Source organism: Ambystoma mexicanum, chromosome 9 (assembly GCF_040938575.1).
Source record: "Ambystoma mexicanum isolate Mex_15411 chromosome 9, UKY_AmexF1_1, whole genome shotgun sequence".
In the NCBI taxonomy this organism is placed as follows: domain Eukaryota; kingdom Metazoa; phylum Chordata; class Amphibia; order Caudata; family Ambystomatidae; genus Ambystoma; species Ambystoma mexicanum.
Genome location: NC_090931.1, coordinates 1,044,496,783 through 1,044,521,067, shown reverse-complemented (window position 1 = coordinate 1,044,521,067; position 24,285 = coordinate 1,044,496,783). Strand labels below are relative to the sequence as shown.

General features: G+C 46.7%; 1 protein-coding gene across 2 annotated transcripts in view; it reads left to right on the top strand.

The window, feature by feature from the left end:
* The window catches only part of GCA (grancalcin), a 295,328-nt gene that overhangs the window by 188,454 nt on the left and 82,589 nt on the right, over window positions 1-24,285 (top strand). For both annotated transcript variants that reach the window (XM_069616320.1, XM_069616319.1), the window contains one exon: window positions 14,307-14,350. In XM_069616320.1, the coding sequence (XP_069472421.1) occupies window positions 14,307-14,350 (44 nt within the window). The remainder of the gene's footprint in view (window positions 1-14,306; window positions 14,351-24,285) is intronic.

The window sequence follows — 24,285 nt, the reverse complement described above, 5'->3', positions numbered from 1 at the left end:
CATGACAACGCTAGACATGAAAGATGCATACTTTCATATTTTAATGTTGCCAGCACACAGAAAATACCTCAGGTTCAAGATAGAGAACAAACACTACCAATTCAGAGTACTACCCTTCGGGATAGCTTCTGCTCCAAGAGTATTCACAAAAGTACTGGCAGTAGCAGCGGCCCACCTGCGAAGGCTATCCATCCCAATATACCCTTACCTCGACGACTGGCTCATAACCGGGGATTCTTACGAAACATGCTTCTCCAATACCCAAAAGACCGTAAACCTTTTGTACCAACTGGGCTTCTCCATCAACGAAAAGAAGTCCAGCTTAGAACCCAGCCAAACCAAACAATTTTTAGGGGCTCTAATTCAAACAAAGGACGGCCTCGCCTTCCCCTCCAACGAGAGGGTCCAAAACATGCTGTTTCAGATCCCCCATTATGTAACAGGTCGGGAGGTGACGGTACGCAAAGCTATGCGCTTGCTAGGGATGATGGCGTCATGTATTTATTTGGTACCTCACGCGCGTCTGCGCATGCGCCCAATGCAGGAGTGGCTCAACAGCCAGTGGTGTCAGGCCAGCGGACAATGGGACGATCTAGTGGTGGTCTCGCAGGCCTTAGTACTTTCGCTGAGGTGGTGGACAAAAGAAAACCTGCTAATAGGGAAGACTTTTGCCACACCCGCGGTAGAAGCCACTCTAACCACAGACGCATCCCTCACAGGATGGGGGGCTCACCTATCCCATCAGACTGCTCACGGAGCGTGGACTCCGAGCTTAGCATCCAAACATATAAACCTGCTGGAACTTCTAGCAGTGTTCAAGGCACTGAAAGCCTTTCAGAAACACCTGCAAGGAAAGACAGTGATGGTCCTCACAGACAGCACCACAGCCATGTACTACCTCAACAAACAAGGGGGCACTCACTCTCCAGGACTGTCCAAACTGTCCCAGAATATATGGAAGTGGGCTCTCGGACACAACATGTTTCTACTATCGCAACATGTACCAGGGGAACTCAATCTGCTAGCAGACAAGCTCAGCAGAGACTTCCCACTGCCCGAAGAGTACGAATGGCAATTGCACGAAAACATCGTCTTCGACGTCTTCACGCAATGGGGTTTTCCGGAAATAGACCTGTTCGCAACTATGGAAAACTCACAATGCCAAAGTTACGCCTCCAGGTACCCCCAGAACCAATCCAAGGGGAACGGTCTGTCGATTCAATGGTCAGGGAAATTTGTTTACGCCTTTCCCCCGACTCCCCTTCTCAACAAAGTGGTGCACAAGATGCACCAGGAGCAGGTTACCATGATACTAGTGGCCCCAATGTGGGCCCGGCAACCTTGGTTCGCTCACTTGATGGAGATGTCCCTATCTCCCCCAGTGAAACTTCCCTGCCCATACAACATGCTGTCACAAGACAAGGGCAAGACACTGCACCCATGCCCTCAGACCATGAACTTAGCAGCCTGGCTCCTGAGATCGTAGAATTTGGCCATTTACAACTCCCTCAGAGATGTATGGACATCCTCAGGGAAGCCAGAAAACCAAACACTCGCCACTGCTATGCTAGCAAATGGAAAAGATTTGTCATCTGGTGTACAAATAGGAGCATCAACCCAATTGACTGCTCTCCTACTGACATTGTCCTATACTTGACCCATTTACTGGATTCAGGTCTAGTGTTCAATTCTATTCAAGTCCACCTAGCGGCACTTTCTGCATACACCACTTCCCAACTTAAAGTGTCGTGGTGGAAGATACCAGTTATCAAAGCCTTCATGGAAGGGGTAAAAAGAATACACCCTCCAATAGCTAACCCAGCTCCCGGATGGGACTTAAATGTGGTACTTTCTAGACTCATGGGCCCCCCTTTCGAACCCATGCACAAAGCAACTCTTAAAGACCTCACTCTTAAGACTGCTTTCCTAATAGCTATCACCTCCATTAGGGGAGTAAGTGCACTACAGGCTCTTTCTGTACTAGACCCCTTCGTAACAGTTCACAAAGATAAAGTGGTTCTACGCACACACCCAAGGTTTGCACCAAAATTCATCTCAAAATTTCATGTAAACCAGTCTATAGAACTACCAACGTTCTTTCAAAACCCTTCCAGCTTGGGAGAAAAAAGTCTGCATACACTAGATGTACGCAGAGCAGTCATGTTCTACATGGAAAGAACCAGACCACTGAGAAAGACTAATCAGTTCTTTGTCTCTGTGGCAGCAGGAAGAGAAGGAGATGCAGTTTCAAAGTCCACTATATCTAGATGGATTGTTCTATGCATCACTCTGTTACACTCTTGCTAAGAGAGAACTACCCTTCAAGCCAAGAGCACATTCCACTCGAGGCACTGGGGCTTCCATAGCATTCATTGCAAATGTTCCCCTTGAGTCCATCTGCAAAGCGGCTACCTGGAGTTCTGTGCACACCTTTACAAAACACTACTGTCTAGATACACACTCTAGATCTGACTCCCAGGTGGGACAGGCAGTATTAAGACATCTTTTCTCTACTGTTCCTTCTCATAACCCACCGCCAACTCCGGGTACTGCTCGCTAGTCTATGCACAGCATGTGATTCTAAGCAGATTAACAAACATCAGAAGACAATGCATTACTTACCGTAAAAGCATTTCTGATGGTTGTATCTGCTTAGATTCACATGCGCCCACCCTTCCTCCCCGCTCGGATGGAAGGAACATAGACACCTTTTTTATATATTCTCTCTTTTCTGTACTCACTCACGTCTAGAAGGCTCCCTCAGGGCAGAAAAATACAAACAGAGGGACCTCGACGCGTGAGGGATTGTGGGTACAATGCACGTCACTATAGGGATAGTGTTACAGACACGCCTTGTCGACGTCCCCTTTTCGACTACGAAAAACAAAATGCAATACTCCGCAGTGACCACTGGATGTCGGACCTATGCACAGCATGTGAATCTAAGCAGATACAACCATCAGAAATGCTTTTACGGTAAGTAATGCATTGTCATACGAGAGGTTTGGGCTCAGTATGACAGTCCTACCATAAGTGGACTTTAGAAAAACTGCCCTAACAGAGGTGATGCGTGCAGCTTTAAAATGGTAAATTCACTAAGGAAGGCCGTCTCCCAGTAAGGATGGTTTTAGGGACTGATTAGTTTCCTCGTAAGAAAGTAAAGCAGGGTTTGAAATTGAGGTTCGATGAGCAGGCTCTAAAACCACCTTCTGGGTGTCCGGCATCACCCAGTAGGCAGGTGCTACCGCAGTGAACCAGGAGACCTATGAGATGCTAATTTCTGATGCTTGTTAATCTGTTTAGAATTGCATGCTGTGCATATGGTCCGACATCTAGTGGTTACCGTGGAGTATTGCATCTTGTCTCTCAGGGACCGAAAGGGGACGTCGGCATAAGCGTGTCTAACAGTATCCCTATTGTGACGTGTAGTGTACCCAAAATCTCTCACGCACCGAGGTCCCTCAGATTATTTTTTACCGCCCAGATAACTGGTCACCGTATAGCAGAGCTCTTACATAAGAGACCTTGTTTTATCCTAAACCAACTTGTCGGTTATTCCCCCTTAAGTCATTTTGACGCCAAGAACAACTTCGACGAAGACTGCAAGGGACTTGTCGTCGGCGGTGGAATTCAGAAGATCCGGTGGCTGAAGCATCCACGTGGCCGGGCCTACTGCACAGCCTTTACAGTAGGGAGAGTGGGGTCGGGGTGGCCATATTTCTGTTGTCTTTCCTCTTTGCCCCTCTTTCCCTGGTCATCTTCCCCTTTTGCTATGGAAAGGACTCCTTTTTAGATTCTGCCCCAAGTGTAGGGTCAGATACCAGTGGAAGGACGAACACAGGACGTGCTACTCCTGTATCCCCTTAGATCACGACGAGAAGCAGTGTGCGGCATGTAAACTCCTTCGGCCTAAGACCCTTAAAGAGCGCCATGTAAAGCAGTGGGCCGCGTACAGCATGTTGCGGGCGGAACCCCCTTCCCCCACCGCCACACCCGCTGAAAGGGATGGGGGCACCTCCGATGACATCACATCTGTTGCAGATGTGATAGACCTTGAGGCAGAGATTTCTAGGTCCGCCACGCATGTCCCTGACCCTGTAAGGCCTGACTCTGGTCTTGCTTCAGGGGCAACAGCTGGCGACAGGGCCATACATGCGCATTACATTAAACACACAACCCCTACACCTATGTTTACGGGTACGTCAAAAGGTGAAGGCGCCAGCAGGGCCATCAAATTTCAGCAGATTCCTCTGATCGTTCAGATCAACAGCCTTCCTCGCATCCACCGCAGCATTCCAAAACAAACTAGGGTGATACCCCTAAATCGGGTTTGCACGTCGAAGCGCGGAAATCCGATGCTACGACTGTCCCAAAGTCCTCGGTAGGCTCAAAAATCATGACTAGGCCGCCAGGCGAATCACCGACCGCTGGGCCCTCTAACGCTGCAGTAGGCGGCAAGTCTACCGATAGACCTTCAGACCCACTAACTCACGCCGATTTGGCAGCAATCTAACACAGTATCGCAAGAATTACCTCTGCGGTTGGGCTTATTCCTGTTCCGCCAAAAAACACGGGGAGGGCTGTGAACAAATCTTTAGATACGCCAGGGTGCCCCTGATTCTCACGATGCCTATGAGGACAGTCAAGACCATCTGTCCAACACCCTGAGACACAATTTTCGGTGCCAAAGGGCGGAAGACGACGCTTTTCCACCAGTAGGCTCTTCTGGGCCCTCTAAATGGACAAGGGAGAACTTTGAAGGGTCTATGGACCGTCTTGAAAAAAGATTTTGTGGAGAACCTAATCTTCAATCTGCTTCACATTTCCAAGAAGATCAGCCCTCTGTCCCCATCCATCATGAAATTGTCCAGATGGATATTTATCAGGACATTTACAGTGAGGATGAAGAACCGTACTTCCTACAGAATTACAATGAGGACCAGTCAGATGCCACAGACAATTGGGAAGAAACCCAGCAAGTGGGGACGGACCTATGGACGCTCCCCCCAACAAGATCAGGACACTGATGTATTGTGCCTGGATTACCCTCTGTCCACCCCGGCTCGCCAGGCCTCGCCTGTAGACAACCAAATGGTTCCAATGCCATGTTAAAGAAGGCAGCTGAGCATTTTCAAATCTCTACTCAAGAGGCAGTGCCTGAGCAGGACTTGGTAGAAGATATTCTTAAGGAGAAACCACCCTATAGCCAGGCTATTTCCCCTCCTTAATTCTATTAGAAGATTGGCTCCCTCCCTGGTGTCGCCAGCTCAAACCCGGGCAGTGAACCTAAGAGTAGAAAAGTTATTTCGGCCAGCTCCTTCGGACCCTCAATACATTAAAGGGCACGCCTCCCACGATTCCCTGGTAGTAACTACCACCCGGAAATGGGCAGGAGTACCCCTTGCTACGGGGGAGGCACCTCCAGATAGAGAAACCAAGAGGTTATATGCCCTAGGTAAATGGGTTACCTCGGCTGACACATATACCATGCGCATATCGAATAACACTATGCTACTGGCGAGTTATGCTGACGCTCAATGGAACCTAATACAGGGAGGTCTCCAAGAGGTCCCAGAGCCCATCAGGTCCAAACTTCTCACTATTGAGAAAAAGAGCATGAGACTCTTAAGTCCCTGCAACAAATTACTCAGACCATTCCCCCCCCTGCCCCCTCCCCCCCGGACCCCTCTCCCAGAGGAAGTCATTCTCGGTGGTCCTTTCAAGGGCAGTCCTGTGCAAGTCAGAACAACTATGGCACAGGAATCTTTAATGCTGGACAAACATCAGGAAGCCCCGCATACTACCCACCAAGGGGTCAGCGATGTGGCAAAGCCAGAGGTAGAGGTCCCAATCCTAGAGGAGCCGCAGCCTCCGGTCAGAAAAGAAATGACCATCAGATCCAGGTCCCCTCCCATGTCACCCCGGTTGGGGGGTGGTGGCGCTTAACATCTTTCTTCACGGTATGGGAGGGGATAACTTCAGACCAGTGGGTCATGAAGACGGTCGCCCACGGGTACTGCATGGAATTCGACTGACCTCCACAATTCAGACCACTGTGTGCTCACGGTGCCTTTCACCGGACTATCTAGAGATCCTGAATCAAGAGGTGGAAGCGCTGCTGGGAAAGGACACCATGGCAACCGTCCCTATTCTTCAGGTAAACTTATTTATTCAGTGTACTTCCTTGTACCCAAAAAGGACCTCACCATGCGCCCTGTTCTAGACCTGCGCCCAGCGAACAAGTTCATAAAATCTCAAAAGGTTTGCATGGTAACGCTACAGAAGGTGATCCCACTGTTGAAACAGGGGGACTACATGGCAACATTGGACATGAAAGATGCATACTTTTATATTTCAATGTTGCCAGCGCACAAGAAATATCTAAGCTTCATGATCGAGAAGAGGCATTACCAATTCAAGGTACACCCCTTTGGCATCGCCTAGGCACCAAGGGTGTTTACAAAGGTCCTGGCAGTAGCTGCAGCACACCTGTGCAGGTTATCTGTCCCAGTTTACCCTTACCTCGATGAGTGGCTCATAACAGGGGACTCGTACGACTGTTTGGCAGAATCCTGTGCAGTGCCCTTAGGGACCACTACACACAATTAAGACTACAGGTGGTGATGCATGTTTTACCTTTGGTACAAGCCTGTACTACTATGTTATGGGTACTATGTGGTAGCAGTGGCGGAGCAGCCAGGCTTATCTCAAGAGTATATGAGCAGTAGCAGAGATTACACAAAGGGACCACAATTACTGTGAATCAAGCAAACAGACTCAAGGTTTCAGGTAGAAAAATAGAAGTACATTTATCTTTAAACCATTCGTTATAAACACAGCACTTCTATTAAACTTCAATAAAAACCACACGTTAAATATAGTACAACTAACTAATTCACTTTGTACAGTAAGTCTCAAGATAAGTACCCTGTGTTGGAATGAACCGGTGTTATGAACAAAACACGTTACCGCGAATACGATTACGATCACTTTTTGACAGTTCGGTCTCCTAAACAAACGTATATCCGTGACATGAAATGCTACCGGGGCAAAAACACACTTGGCACCTGAGATACCCAGAGGGAGTTGGAGGCAAAAATCACAGGCAATATTTTGGTTAGGCAGGCAGAATCAAGAAACACTCAGAGACAGGAGTTCAAAAGTCAAAGGGCCAGAGCCAGGGTCGAAAGACACCGGGGCCAGTTGCCGAAGATCACACGGTCCGACAGTTCACGATTCAACATAGCCAGAAGTACTTTATTGTCAATGTTCGGAGGAGGGAAGACCAGGGCAAGCCTTGGAAATGAAGAAGAAATGGATTCACCCAGTTTCCTCAACAGAACACAGTACCTTGTTCCAATGGTGCAGCTGGTGCCCTAGCTGTTCCTGTTTTTTTCCCGCAGACCCACGATTCCTGGAGCTTTGTCGAAGGACGTCTGAAGGGGGTCTGCACCACACAGGGATGAGGGCGGCAGCAGCGACACGGAATAAAAGGTGCGCTCCTTAAAACGGGAGAGGCTCTTCAGGTGGCTATCCGGACCACTATAGCAGTGTGCAGCGATTTCGACCACGGAAGAGGATCCTCTGGCTGTAGAAGATGAGCTGGTTAATCCCCACCAAGCTCAAGGGAAGAAGACTCCGGAGTGGATCTTCTGAGTTGTTGAAGGGCAGATAGCTCAGGACTGCAGCAGGGCTTCACCGGGACGGGGTAGTTGCAGCAGCCTTCGTTCTCTCTGCTTCTCTTCGGTTCCTTGTAGTTCCAGTGGTGACTTTCTGACTTCTAGCCCAAGAGACGTGCCTTTTTATGCGAAAAACCCCCATTCACACAGCCTGGCTGTCAATCACCCAGCAGGGGGGTTGTCCAGCCCGGACAACTACTCTGGCCAATCATGACAAAGTGCAACTTGGGTTTCCTAGGATACCCTGTGCAGGGGGTGACTACACCCCTCCCTCACGTTCAGCCAACCTAGACACCCAGGCGCCTTGAGGAGGGCTCTGGGCAGAAGCCCGCCAAAAGACAGTGAACTAAGAAGGCGAACCTAGTTTGCCGCGCAAAGTAAAACGCAAGAAGGACTTTAACAAAAAAGAAATGGCGAATAAGTTCAATCGGAGCCAAGAGAGACTATTTGGTCGAGCGGGTTTATGTTCGAGGCTAATATAATAGCCAAGAACAGTACCACGTTTATCTAATAGAATCGTGGTAGAAAAGTTAGGGTAGATGCCACTGCCACCAGCCAAGTCTAAATGTTAAGAGCAAAACAATGCTCTAGGAGGTACAGATAAAAAGGGTTACGAGTTAACCCTTTCCAGTACTCCATGGAAGTTGGGGTGTACTGGATCTGTGGTAGATTGACTAAGTAAAGTTAATGGTAACTTTACCCTTTTCTGGGGAACAGTAGTTGCCTCAGAAATGGAGTCGAGGGAATTCTCAAAGACAACCCTGTGCCACGGCACTGAAGGTGCTCTGACGCACGCAAAGAAGGGGGCTACTGAAGTGATGTACTTCAGAGTCCACAATCACAAAAACAGATGGAAACCCATAGCAAAACGCAGGTAAGAGTCAGGGAAAAGCTCACTCTTACCAAGTGGAAAAAAATAAACTCAAAGTCCAGCAAAGCTGCTGGGGGACACTCACTAGGTGAGGGAAATTGGCCATAAATGATAATTCTCCCTAACAATGACACATGTTTTTAGACCACCCAAAAGACCGTAGACCTTCTGTTTAGTCTGGGGTTCTCCATCAACGAGAAAAAATCCAGTCTAGTCCCCAGTCAAATAAAACAATTTCTGGGAGCTCTTATCCAGACGAAAGACGTCCTCGTCTTCACCTGCGAGAGGGTTCAGAACATGCTTTTTCAGATCCCTCAATATGTAGCCAGTCGGGAGGTGACGGTGCGCAAAGGCATGCATTTGCTAGGGATGATGGCGTTGTGCATATACTTGGTTCCCCACTCGCGGCTGCGCATGCGTCCCTTGCAAGAGTGGCTCAACATCCAGTGGTGTCAGGCCAGCGGACAATGGGAAGATCTGGTAGTTGTCTCGCCAACCCTTGTTCTCTATCTGCAGTGGTGGTCAAGAGAAAACCTCTTGGAGGGGATAACCTTCACCACCCCTGCAGTAGAAGCCACTCTCACGACAGATGCATCTCTCACGGGGTGGGGAGGCCCCCCCCCCCCCCCCTCCTCAGCAGACAGCACATGGAATGTGGTCCCCACAAGTAGCGTCCAACCATATAAATTTACTGAAGCTATTGGCAGTGTTTAAGGCACTAAAGATCTTTCAGATGCAACTTCAAGGGAAGACCGTGCTGATTGTAACAGACAGCACTACAGCCATGTATTACCTGAACAAACAGGGGGGCACTCTCCAGGGCTATCCAAGCTGTCCCAAAACATTTGGTTATGGGCTCTCAGACACATGATGTTTCTGGTGTCCCAACATGTTCCAGGGGAGCTCAATCTTCTGGCAGACGTGCTCAGCAGAGATTTTCCTCTGCCCGTAGAAAATGAATGGCGTCTGCCCGAAGACATTGTGTTCAATGTCTTCGCAGAATGGGGCTTCCCAGAGATCGACTTGTTCGCAACTCGGGGGAACGCCCAATGCCAAGACTACTCCTCCAGGTACCCCCAGAACCGCTCCAAGGGGGAACGGTCTCTGGATAACATGGTTAGGTAAATTTGTCTAGGACCCGCCCGACTCCCCTTCTCAACAAGATAGTGCACAAGATGCACCAGGAACCTGTCACCATGATACTGGTGGCCCCCATGTGGGCCTGCCAACCCTGGTTCTCATCTAATGGAAATGTCCCTCTCCCCACCAGTAAGACTACCCTGCCCATGCAACATGTTGTCTCAGGACAGGGGGAGACCCTACACCCATGCCCACATACTCTGACCTCAGGAGTCAAGCTGCTAAATTCAGAGTTTTGACACCTCGAAAACCTAACACGTTCTTGCTATGCCAGCAAATGGAAACGTTTTGTCATCTCGTGTAATTCCAAGGGCGTCAATCACATCGATCGCTCACCCACACACTTTGTGCTGTACCTAACCCATCTGTTAGACACTGGGTTGGTCTTCAATTCCCCAAAGGTTCATCTGACTGCTCTTTCAGCCTACACCACATCACAACAGTGTCGTGGTGGAAGATAACGGTGATTAAGGCCTTTATGGAAAGGGTTAAAAGAATGTATCTTCCCATTTCTCACCTAGCGTCCGGATGGGATCTAAATGTGGTTTTAACCCGGCTCATGGGGTCACCCTTTGAGCCAATGCATAAAGCAAGTCTAAAAGACATTACTTATAAGACAGCCTTCCTAGGGGCTATAACTTCTATCAGAAGGGTTAGTGAACTACAGGCCCTTTGCTACAGTCCACTTGGATAAGGTAGTTCTGTGCACGCGTCCCAGATTTGCGCCTAAATTCATCTCGAAGTTCTATGGGAACCAATCGATTGAACTTCCTATCCTTTTCCAGAATCCCACTAGCATGGGCGAAAGAAGGCTACACACAGTAGATGTGCGCAGGGCAGTCCTATTCTACCTGGAAAGAACAGTGACAGCTGGCAGAGAAGGGGATACTGTTTCTAAATCGGCTATCTGAAGGTGGATTGTCAAATGCATCACACTTTGTTTCTCTCTTGCTAAGAGGGAACTGCCCTTCAAGTCTAGAGCACATTCTACTCTGGGCACTCGGGCATCCATAGCATTCACTGCAAATGTTCCCCTTAGTCCATTTGCAAAGTGGCAACCTGGAGTTCTGTACACACCTTTACAAAACACTATTGCCTAGACACTCATTCTAGGTCTGATTCTCAGGTGGGACAAGCAATACTAAGACATCTTTTCTCTACTGTTCCTTCTCACAACCCACCTCCAACTCTGGGTATTGCTTGCTAGTCTATGCGCAGCATGTGATTCCAAGCAGGTTAACGAGCATCAGAAGACAGGCATTACTTACCGTAATAGCATTTCTGATGATTGTATGTGCTTAGATTCACATGCGCCCTCCCTACCTTCCCACTCGGGGTGGAAAGAACATGGACGTTTTACTACCTTCTCTCTTTATGTACTCAGTCACTATAGCCTTGGGCTCCCTGTTAGGGAGCATTCTCATTCTATGGCTAATTCCCTTACCTATAGAGACCCCCCCAGCAGCTTTGCTGGATTTGAAGGGTTTGTTTTTTTCTCCTGCTAAGAGTGAGAACTTTATTCTTTTTTTTTCCCCACTCTTAGGCATGTTTGCTATGTGTGTTCTATGCTATTTTTGTGTTTAATGTCTATGGTGTTTATCTCACCCTCATAGAAACCATCTTTTTTCACATGTGTTGCACAGCACCCTCATTGCCGTAACATAGGGGTGTCATAGTGACCCCCCAAACATATATACTCCATTTCCCTGGGACTGACTACTGTCTCCCAGGGTATGTAAAGTCCCCATTGACTTTACTAGTCAATAATTATGAACTAAACCAGTACAAACCATCTTACTATGGAAGTACTGGAAAGGGTTAATCATTTTCCCCTTATGTTCATTTTCAAGAGGGTACCGTACAGTCCCTTAAGTTTCTGGCTGGTGGCAGTGGTTACTACCATAAATATTCGATCGCAAATATTTTCCTATGGGATTTTTCCATTGTTCGAGGCTACCACTTTTACGGACAGCCTCGAACGAACCGCCGGTTTATATTTTTATTAACTTTAATCCGGTTGGGTTTTTTAGCCAGAACTTTTATAATTCTTTCTCGTGCCTTTCTCTGTGATCCTAACCCAGGTTGTTTGTCCTTTTGGCGGGCTTCTGGCAAGAAGCCATCCTCTCGGCGCCACTGAGTCTGGGGTAGACCCATTGCGTGGGAGGGGGGAGTAGGCCCCCTGGACAGGGTTGCCTAAGCAGCCCAAGTCGCACTCTGCCCTGATAGGCCGGAGGGTCTCCTGCCAGGATGACCACTCCACTGTGTGAGTGACAGCTAGGCTGTATGAATGGGGGTCTTTTTGCATAAAAGCAGGATCCTGAGGACTGGAAGAGCAAGACGTCGCCACTGGAACTAAGAAGCCGAAGAGAAGCCAAAGACCTCTGCAACGACTGAACCACCGGTGAAGCCCTGCTGCAGCGTCTCGCCACTTCTTTCCACACGACGAGAGAAGATCTTGATCTACAAGAGCCTTCTTCCCTTGAGCTGGTGGGGCCAACCAGTTTGCCAATCGCCTTCCAGGACCTGCCTTGGTCAAATTGCCATTGCCCTGCACTCGGAGACCGGATAGCCAGGCACCCGTCCACCGTTTCGGCATCACCGCGGCTGGCTTCTTCCCTGGGCAGTGCAGTAACTCTAACCTTCCTCCACGCCGAGAGCCTCTCTTCCTCTGCTGGACAACACGAACTGCAGGAACTGCCAGGAACCACCGCAGGAGCCGCTTTCACTTTTTCAGGTGTGTTGTTCCACCAGCCCTCCCGTTCCGTGGGGTACTGCTAAAGGTGTTTGAAATCCTTTACCTACCTCCTGGGTTGGCCGCCCCTATCGACTAACATTATCTTTTACCTTCTGCACCCTCTTTTTGAATCGATAATCCAAAGACTTGACTGCAGCTACTAAAACAGTTTGATCCTGGGCACATTGCCTTGTACCACAAACTCTGGCACAGGCCTATTGACTTTGGCTAAATCTGTTACAACTGCCTTCACTAGATTGCTTTTCACCCTCCACTGTGTTGGTGCACCAAAACTCTCATAACCACTCTTCCTTCCTTGTTAAGTATTGCTGAAGTGCCATTTTGCTTGGTTTTCACCCATGTATGACAATTGCTAAAGTGCTACCTTGCCTAACATGTTCACAATCCACTTGGGAAGTTTTGCTAGTGTGTCTAAGAGGTTAACTCTGTATAGCTTGTCCTTTCCCTCCCTTTTGAGAAATTACTAGACTGCCATTTTTGCTTGGTTGACCCTGTGCCATTTTGCTCAGGTTTCACTCTTGCTCAAACGTCTATAATTTAAATAGGGAGTTGTATATACTTTTCTTGATGGTTTTAACTTACGTTTATAATTGTGATTTTATGTGTTGAACTAAAAGTGTGTAAAATAAATATATATATTATTTTTTACACCAAGCTTTGGTCAGTGTTTCATTGTACCATAGTACTGTGTAAACCCTGAGTACTGCTCATCTTCCTCTTGAGATAACTGACTGCTCAGCCACATCTACCAACTAAATCTTTGTGGTACTGACTGATACCAAAGGGAATTTATTGCATATACCTGTAGTCCTAATCTGCTGTAGTGCTCCCCAAGGGATCTGCAGTGGATTCTGCCTAACACTCACTCCATGGCAGAAAAAATACATTCAGAGGGACCTCGGCGCGTGAGGGATTTTGGGTACACTACACGTCACGATAGGGATGGTGTTATAGACCCGCTTATGCCGACGTCCCCTTTCAGTCCCCGAAAGACGAGATGCAATACTCTGTAGTTACCACTGGATGTCAGACCCTATGCACAGCATGTGAATCTAAGCAGATACAATCATCAGAAATGCTATTACGGTAAGTAATGCATGTCTTACCCCCCCCCCACACACACCCCGCCTCCATTATGTATGATCTATTGTGTTAAAATGTCTATTAGATGTGTTCTAATTCTTTTTTACATTCTCAAATACTCCAATTAATGTCAAATAGTACATGTTTGTAAGGCATCAGTTTGCATGAAGAGCGAAAACGAACTCCTCGTAGCTCTTTGTATCAAACCAACCATGCTCTCCTAGGCTAAAAGAAGGAGCTTAATAGCTCCTAGCAATTTCGAACCCTGAGAAGGCTTCACTTCCAAAGAGTCAGGTCAGCAGTCAAAGCAAAACGAAAGGGCATCCATAGAAGTCTATGGAAGAAAGTGGCAACAAGAACATCTTTATTGAAAGATGTATCAACTGACCGTGTAGTCCATAAAATTAGAGTTGGCCTTATCGATTCGACAATGCCAACATTGAACGTTTTGATTGAAGCTTTAAGGCAAATTGGTTGTTTACAAGGCAAAAGTGAATGGTGCGTTTTTGGCTACAATATTTTAAATTTGTGCAACAAAATGTATTGATCTTAGATTTTTGTCCTAGATACTTATTACTGTAATAGGTTTTGCCTTCAGACGGTACCCATTCCTTGAGTTCCAGGACTGAATATTTCACCTGCGTTACTTAACATGGCAACGTAATGGTGTTTAAGCAGTCTTATTCTCTTGTCTGCAAAATGTATTGCACGTGATATGACGGTATGTAAATATTGCGCTATGAGAAGTTTTCATTTTGTACAATTTGTTTCTTTTCAGCGTTCAGCTTGGAAACCTGCCGAATTATGATCGCCATGTTGGATGTATCCTAAAACAATATGCAGTTTTACAAAGCCATATTTTGTTGCGATTGACTCTTTTCTGTACGCCAAAAAGGTGTTACTAGTTATGAATGGAATCCTTTTTTTGTTTTTTTTGGTGGTTTTTCAATTTAGTGTGCAATCGCAGAATTTACCGCTGTGCAGGTCATTTAGGTTTTTTCATAATAAACTGACATTAAGTTGAGCAGAATCTCACATTAAGTTTATCAAACTCTCTAGAAAATATGAGCATACTGTGGTGACTTTGGAATTGAAACCAATTAACTTGCAAGAAAATGGAATGTGTTGCGAGTCTTTATAAATAATTTAAGCCTGTGAATATGTCTGCAGGGTTTGTACGTTTATGGGTGTTTCAGGCTGTTGCTGGGGTTGGAGATGGAAGAGGCTTATATTTTTCTGGCTACAAAGGATCCTAGATTACTCTGAAGCTATAGGTGCTGAGTAACTACTTTGGTCTTAGAAAGTTGTTTGGGGCAAACTACGGGCATGACGGTGGCTGTGTAGGCAAATGGCAGGGTCTGAAACTGCCGGAAGCTGGTAGCTATTTCGCTTTTGATTTATAGCCATGTAGAGCAAGGTTAGCTTGAAACCAATAGCTACCAGGAGCTACTTTGGGCTCCCAGGAGAGTGGTGCCATACTTTACTTAGCTATGTGATATAAAATCTTTTTGGAAATGTGTATGAAGTAGAATAAAGGATACACCTAAGGGGCACTTTGAGCATAATGGATCATATATAATGGCCAAAATGCTAGTTTGCATCTCGTACACTTTGTTTGCTATATATTTATGTTCTAGCTCGTCAGAGGTGACTTATGCCTAATTGTTAAGCCTCTTATCCATGAGTTGCTTTTAGCTCCTGAACAACAAATCCAAATTTTGATCCCGGATTATACCTTCTGGATTTGTGACTGGCAGCACTATAGAGTGGAACCCTGGAGGCTCCAGAAGACTTTTATTTTAGCGCGCGCCAGACCCGAGGGTATCGGGGCGCGAGAACAAGAATACTTTAAACTTACAAGTTACAGGTTTACATGTGTGTTTTGGGCGATTGGGGCACCTATCGGTACCCTTCTACACAATTGACCATGGGCTATTAAAACACTTGTTCTGAATTTGGCAGGGAGGAAAGAGGAGTTTTTGACTCGTTCACCTCCATTCATGAAAATCAATAACCTGATCGAGATACGGAGCCCATGGACAGTTTTTTGTCTGCCGTACATATCAGACTGTAGTTGGTGCTGACGTACTGTTCCCCAATAGGTGGCTGAAAAACTGGTGTTACTTGCAGGTGCATCTGTGTATAGTTTATTTTGGTGTGCTGCTATAAAAATTATATATTACAAATATAAATAATCACTTGACCTAATTGGTCCTATAAATCAAACATAAATACACATTTTGAGCTAGTATCTCGTATATGTGCAGCGAAATTCACATTTGTAATGACGTCCTCGCATACGGAGCCTCAAAAATATTTATTAATTAACATCGACATAATCTAACCAATAATTCTTATCTAAAAGTCAAAATGCTTTCTAGACCTAAAGTATATAATCCTATTATTCAGTGTATACACAACAAGCCCCACTTATCACCCTCCATATTGCAATTGTGGGGAACGAATTTTGAGACCTTTCGCAATAGCTTTTATCGGTTTCTGATGTAATAATTATCCACAATCCTTTATAAAGCTGAATGTATGCGTGTGTTTGTCCGGCTATACAAATCCACACCCTTGAACCCACTGCGACCTCATTTTGCATGGATTCCTCATTTGTCTGGGCCAAGAGTGTAGTCTGTTTGGATGCAAAAATTCACTCCGTAGACACCCTATTTACGGATGCTCACCCTGATTCACTACAGTAGATACTAGGAGGCAACACTTGTAAAGTGTCTGAAGCAAAATGTTTGATGTTGGTTATTCCTTTGAAATGTATTACTACTGTATACAGTTCAAAGTGTTAAAACATTTTTAAAGGGAATAAAAAACATTCTTTTTTATATCGCGCCACTCCAAATATGGGAAATGGCAAGGTTAGTTTACTTTCATGAGAAGAGAGCAGAATCAATCTAGCACATTTTCTCAAATGTGCTGAAGCCATGAAGTGACTGAAACATGCCTCTCAAAAAATGAACACCGCTTGGAAAAGCTCACCCTGCTGAAAAGCGAAAATCGAGATCAAGAGCTTCTGATACACAGCCACAAACGGCAGCACGACTTGCTGACCAGAGGACAAGATTAGCTTTCTCCAGGACAAATGAGATGCCGGAGCAAACTGAAGCAAGACTTGCCAACAAGAGCAAAATCCTACAGGGCACATGCAACACCGGGTACCCCAGCTAGTTACTATACAAGAACACATTAAAAAAACTATTTTCAAATGTAGATTTTACGCAAGTTAATTGTATTAAGGCCTTATTTGAATTAGGTACTTTCAATATAGCTCACTTCTAGCACTCGTTTCTATTCGCTTATTTCCGAACGTGGTGATCAATTGTTTCGTAATGAATCCTGACAAGTGGTATTAGGCACGTCACATCTAAATGGTTATGCTTCTGAGGAATCTCCTAAAGCTTTTTGTCTAATCGACCAGGCACGGTGCAAGAATTGGGCAGTTTTTAAACTAATGGTATGATCGCTTGAGGATCTACATAGGTTCTCCGGTTCTGTTCTTACAACGCCAGGTATTTTTAGTGGCGTTTTTATAGTCGAGACCAATTTTATGATGACATTCACATAATCCAGTCGCCAGACCAGCAGGTAGCATTCTCTCCCATTGATAACCAACTACAATGAACTGCTACTAAAGAGTGCACAACACTCATCAACGCTCAGGAAGCACAGGTCGACAAAGACTTGGTTAAAGACATTCTGGGGGACAAAAGGTATGCAACCCAGTATATTCCGCTCCTGCAGTCAGTACAAAGACACCTCCAGCCGTCCCTACTGGCGCCTAGTCTCACTAGGGCAGTCAACCCCAGAATAGAAAAATTGTTCAGACCGGCGCTCACTGGCTCCCTTTATATTAAGGGTCGTCTTAAACCTGATTTGTTAGTTGTTACCACTGCCAGGAGGAGGGCAGGCACTCCTCTGGCATCGGCAGAGGCCCCGGCAGACAAGGAAAGAAAATAAAATATATACTTTCAGGAGAAATGTCGCCTCCTCGGCTGCATACCAAACCAGGATTGCCAACACAAAGCTTCTAGCTAGATACTACTGCCACAAATTGGATGACCTGGAACGCCAAATCGAAGCAGTCCCGGAACCCCTAAAAGCTCAATTGCTAGACTATTACAGAAGGCAAGCAGATGGCAAACTGCATCCTGAAAAATAACCTTGATGCAGCAGATAATGCAGGACGCGTCATAGCAACGGGTACGTTCATCAAGCTCGACACACGGCTCAGACTATCAGGCTTAAGTTATAAACTCGGGCAACCCTCCTAAACATGCCAGTGGAGCTTAATGTATTATTCGGGAAGGCCGTCAAAGACTCCCTTAAGAGTGCTAAGGAGGAATACGACACCCTCCTATCTCTTGGCCAGTTAACCAACCAGCCCTATGTTAACTGCCTCAATCTCTAGAAGGTTTCGGGGTCGGGTGCTCCAACGTTCCTTGGGCTATACTCCGGGCGGACTGTCCTCGTCTTGGGGCCAATCGCAAGGTTAAGGTTCCTCTTCCAATTTTCAAAGAGGAAATAAAAGGAGCAGAAGCTCACCTGGGCGAGGCTTCACCGCTACCAAACAATGACGCACCGCTTCAGATACTCTCCCATATCACTCCAATAGGAGGCTGAATTTCACACTTCACCCACGCATGGGAGGGGAAGCACAGGTCGACTAGAGAAGCCATGCACAGGACCACTTCTCCCCTTGGGTTGGTGGGACCAATCGACCCCAAAGCGAACTCGTCTGGACATCCTCTTGAAGCTGGCTGTACTTCCATTGCTGCTGCAGGAACAGATTGCCAGGGAGAGGAACACCAGGATCGAGTGCATAGTTTTTAAGTCGCACCCGAGATCCAGGAAGATCCTCCGTACTCCCATGAAGCAGGGCTGACCAGGCCTGAGCCACCTCAAGAGTGCTGCACCCCAGATGTGAGGAAAGTCCATAAGGTATCTGAGAAAAGCTGTGGTGCTGTTTGCGAGAGCCGCAATGAGCTGAAACCACGAAGTGCTGCTGATCTGAATTGCTGCCGCCGACCTTCAATTCGTAGTGCAGGAGTCCCCAGACGTCCCCCTCTTGTCCCCACAACTGAGGCCGTGAAACAGTATCTGCAGACGTACAACTGGATCAGAAGCCAGGTGGAACCAATTTCTTCAAACCAAAGTGTTGGGCAGAATTGCATGCAGTACCCTCTGGGACCACCACATACAATTTAGGACTACAGGTGTACGCAAAACCCAACCTTTGGTATAAGTCTGTGCTGCAGTTTTGGGTAGCGAGCTGAGCAGCCAGGCTTATCTCAAGAGGAAATGTGAGCAGTACAAGAGGTTACACAGAGGTCTTACAATCAGTGGTTCAAGTAGACACTTACACTCAAGCAAAACATTCACTAGAAGGAGGCAACTTATTATATTTAAATACACTTCAATAGCAAACCAATGAGTTTCTGAACAAATTAGGCTCCCCTTAAATGGGAGCAAATGGCATTTCAGTTACTTTCAATGGGAGTAAAAAGGCACAAGTTGGCAGAATAGATCACAAATACTTTCTTAGGCAGTGCAAATAGTTATAGTTCACTAGAGGGCTCGATTCAGTTCAATAGGCCTAGGCCAAATTCAATGGATTAGTGTCTTGGATCGGAAAGAGCAGTTCTTGAAGTAAACAATGAAGTCTTTGCAAAAGTTCTCAGAAGTTTGTACAAAAAAGAATAATCTGTTGGGTCACAAGCTGATTAGGCCTGCAAGTTGGGAAAGTTTCCCGAACTTTCACCACAAGAGAAGCGTTCTCTCAATCGGGTTGGCACAGTACCTTAGTATGAAGCAAAAGATGCAGCTGAAGACGTTGGTTCCTGGCAGTTCCTGCAGATCTCTGTTCCCTAGCCTCCGTCATGGGGACAAGAGGGAGGATGTTGGGACTCCTGCACTGCACGGGTCCATCGGTGACTATCAATTCAGTTTGAGTAGCTGTTCATCAAGCACACAAGCTGGTGTCCTCCCCCCCCCCCTTTTACCCTGGTTAATCCTAACCAGCTCCGAGAATGTGAGTTAGTTGGTCCCACCAACTCAAAGGAAGAAGTTGTCCTTGAAGGGGTTTCTCTGTCGAAAGGAGCTTTCGCAATTCAGACCTGCAGCAGGGCTTCACCGGGCGAACCAAGGTCCAGGAGTTGCAACAGCCATCCTCTACCAGCTCGTCTTCGGTTCTTTCGTTCCAGTGGTCAACTCTGCTTTCCAGTCCAAGAGACTCGCCTTTTAAACAGTTTTCTCCATTCATTCCAGCCTAGCTGCCACTCGACCAGCAGGGTGGCTGTCCTTGCCGGACAGTCAGCCAGCCAATCACACCAGTGCATTTGGGTCTCCTAGGAGACTAAGCATAGCGAGTTTTGGGCACCTCCCTCACTTCCTGCCCACCCCAGACAGTCAGGCACCAGAGGCGGTCTTCAGTCCTGAAGCCCGCCAAAGGCATGAAAACGAAGGGACCAAACCTGGTTTGGCACGCAGAGACAAACAGAAGGACCTTTCCAAAAAGAAATGGCAAAAAAAGAAGACCGGGACCCGTTTAAACAAAGGGGCTTAAGGCGCCATCTTGAAAAACATGGCTCCCGCGATTTTTAGCTACCGGTGTTCGCGATCAGGTAAAATCATGGTAGTTCGTTGTAAAACCACTGCCACCAGCCATTTAGATAGAAAGGGGTAGAATTTGTCACTGCACTGGGGGTGCTGTGTAACACACATGAAAAGATGCCTCTGGAGTTATCTTAAAACACCATAATCAAAGAAAACTAGTAAAACACACAATCAAAATACGAGAGTGGGACAAAGGCGCACTCTTTCCAGGTAAAAAAAAATCAGTCCTCAAAATCCAGCAAAATTGCTGGGGGTCTCTAAGGTTAAGGGAATTGGCATATTTTTTGAGAATTCTCTCTAACACTAAGGTGTACGGTAAAACTAAGGGGTTGCTTACCTCTTGTTGTGTAGCCTTGCTAGCTCTCAGTTGCGACTTGTCTTGGTTGCTTTTGCAGATTTGCTTGTAGCTTTGCCCCTCACAAGCCTCCCAGCTTGTGGCCCTACAGTGATTTCATATTCTACAAAGATGTATAAAACATGTGCAAGACCTTTTACCTACCTACAAGAAGTGCTTCAGCTCACCTAGACTCTTGCTCAATTGACATTGGCTGTCTTGGCTCCCTGAAAGACACTTCTCGCCTCTGAGTTTGTGCTTTAACTATCCCTCAACAAAAGTCTCACATTAGATAACTTGTGTAGCTCGGAAAGGGTTCATTTATTTTGCATTGAAGGGTTCAAAAAGTACTTACCTGCTGAAGAATATTTGTTTACCATAGTTTTATTACCCCATCTTTTCCTTTTGACACTAACCTCAGTATCGCTCTAAATGTGCCAGTCACCTCCGGGTGTAGGAAGTGTCTGTGTGCCATCCCAAATGGTTATCTACTGATTTATTGAAACTGAGAGTGTGTATGTTTTGAAGTATATTATTGTTACATATTTTGCTCCCTTTCAAAGAAGGCTTATTCAACTGTTAAATTAATAAATAATTGTTTAATCAAGAAACCTTGAGAGCAAGTGTTTATTTGGATACTTGTCACTGTGAATCTGTTATAACCCTAACCCAGCTCACATTGACCCCTTTTGAGATGAGCCTGGCTGCTCAGTCTACCAACTTGTGTAGTACATACTTATACCAAAGGTTGGGTTAACTATTGCCAAGAGGATTAGGCTGGTGCAGTTTCCCACAGGGTACTGCATACAATCTTGCCTAACACATACATTGCCCTTTATTTAAAAACTACTGATAATTATTTATAACAATACCTGGAGTATAAGTGTTACTTGGCTACTTGTATGTGTGGATTTCATTGCTACAGCTCACATTTACCCCTCTTGAGATAAGCCTGGCTGCTCAGTCACACTACTAACTCGTTTATTACAGGCCTATACCAATAGGTGGGTTACCTAATACCAAGAGGACAAGTGTTGTGTAGTCTCCCACCGGGTTACTACATCAAAATCTTGCCTAACTGACAAAACGGCCACTGAGGTAGTTCCCGCCTAGAATGGCAGGTGTAGATCTCAGAAACAGCAAGCACACAAGATATGGGCAAAAAAGCCCACCATTTTATCAAAATGGTGGCCCTTCTGTACATTTCTGAGGTGGAATTAACAGCCTGCGAGTAATTAACTAAAAAGTCATAAGTAGTTACACATCCACCAGCCATTCAAGGAAACTTGCGATTGTAACAAAATTTTACCAAGTAAGTGAGAAAGAGGATACATTGTAACCACCACCAGCGCTCCACATAAATTGGTGTGCTGGCTCACTATATAAAATGTGAAGGTGGAGGAAAATCTTTACTACTTGGGAACTGTAGTTCACCCAAGTACATGAAAGTGAAATTAACATGGGTGCCCATAGGGGCAACCCAGCCTAAACCCAAAAGTTGTAAGAAACGAACTTCAACCATACACTATGGAGAGACAGAAAAGGGTCACCCATAAAAAGAGTAAAATATTAGATGAGAGGGGAAAAAGATTCTTCTTTACCTAGGGACAATGTAAAATAGTTACCTGGTCAAAGAAAAAAGTTCTGGAGTTCAGAGGCCAGGAAGAGTTATCATAGATATGAAAATCTTACCTAACATTGGTTTAAGAAGCGGGAGGATTTGTCCATCTCGAGGGGACGGTGCCTTGAGTTGGGGAGCTTTTGATGATTGTCAGGTAAGGGAGGAGTGCTTCAGTTGAAAGGGTCTTGAGTACAGGACAGGGAGGATGTCCGCATATGATGTGGCCTTGAGGGATGCTAAGGTGGCAATGAGATCTTCCATAGTTGCTGTCTTGAAAGTTGTCCAGGTAGTTAGTTTTTCAAAATGGAATGTGTAGTGTGTTGTCAGTTGTGGCGTTGTCTGTGTTGGCGCATCATGTTGATATTGAGGAATATGGTGGTGGAATTTCTCGATGGAGTGTGCTATGGGTGGGTTGGGCTGAGGGTTGATGCTGTGCTTGGTCTCGGTTATGGTGCCGAGTATAGGCCTTATACGCTGATATAGGCTGAACGCCTTTTCCGTTCTTGCATATTACTGGTACATTCTCGGGTCTGCTGATGTGTTCCACTGAAAGTTCACACCTACTGGCTGGGAAGACTTTTATTTGTATGGAGGACCCTTGTGGCGGAAGGCTTCTTAAACCTATTAATAAGAGACCCTGTGCCAGATACAAATTAGCAAGACAATCTAATGGCTGTGCTGGTGTTTGGCATCGAAGATGTCTTTCTTCACAATCGCACAACAACCTTTCATTTGCCTTAACCAATGTATTATTTAGTTTTTAAGGGAATATTGGTTTACTTGCATGCTCTTGATGCTTTTGCCATAAAGAATACATTCTCCAGCATGGGGTCTGGGATGGATTCACATGCTCATGAATATTCCCCGTCAGGCTGGGAATCCTCGGTAAAGAAAAAATCAGTATCGGTTACATTTCTGATCGGTCTTTCTTAGTAGTAACCAATCGCTGGTCTCTGGGTCATACTGCCCCTAGCCAATGACTGCCCTCTCCCTAAAGCCCTCCCCAGGCAGCCATCCTCCAGATTTTTACCGCACGTTTAAGTGTTGGGAGTCCTCGTGCTATAGCTCTCAAGCTTTTACTGCGTTTTTTTCAAAGAGTTTAATCTCATTTTTTTGGTCAATCGAGCCTCAAGCTCCACTGTTTCTACTTCCGATCAACGGGGACCCGTTTCGGATTTTTCTACACCCCTCAATGGTGAAGTTTCATCGAGCTACCCTTCTTGGAGGATTCCAGAAGATCTGAGGCCTACCTCGTGGACATGGCCCAGGACAAGGGAAGCTCGATACCCGGATAAGCTGTTCAGGCACTGCCCTGGATGCGGATTACAGAATGTTTTCAAGGAGGATGAGCATTCAAGATGTCTCTACTGCCTTCACGAAGACAAAATGCATGTGGAAAAGCACTGCGTTTTGCAAGAACTTGTTGGAACGGACTATGAGGGATCGTCGGGTCCGCCTCGCCAGCTTGCTGGAGAAGGGCCCAGCAGGCGAGAGGAAGAAGTCTGAGCGGTCTTCTAAGACCTGTGAGGGTGCCCTGGCGACAGAGACCCAACAGAAGGCAAAGCACTGCGAGTCCGCGGGCACCGGGAGCGCCGAAGCGTCGGGCTCCTCAGCTGCCAGGCAGGGCGCACTTTCACCGACATCATCAACCACGAGCCAACGCTCTGGCTCGTGGAAGAGAAAATCTGAGAACCCGGGTAAGCTTCTGGAGAGGCGCCAGTCGATCTCGAAGGAATCAGCCGAGGGGAGCGAGGCGGTGACCTTGCCCCCCAAAGTGAAGGCCTCAAGCGCGCCCAAGGTGGTGAAGGCCTCGATTCACTCGGCTAAGGCCTCTATCGAGGGAGTTGCGGCGGCCCTGGCGAAGCCTGTTGAGGCGACCTCGGGGGCCCAGAGTTTCCCTGCCACCGCGGAGGGAATCCTCTTTTTCAGCCCATCGTTCAGACCCCTGTGAAGACCCGGTGGAAAAAGAGGAGGGGGGCGGTGGCCGTTACGGACACAGATACCAGCCTCTGAGGAGGAGCTGGTTGAAGTCGTGAAGGGCCTCAACGAGAGGTTCGAGGAGGTCTGGTCCCAGGGGAGGAACCCTGAGGAGGCAGACAAAGAAAGCGACGGTGGCGCTGACGAGGCTCCTGTGGAGGAGGAGCAACCATTGCGCCCATCACAGCCAGTGCC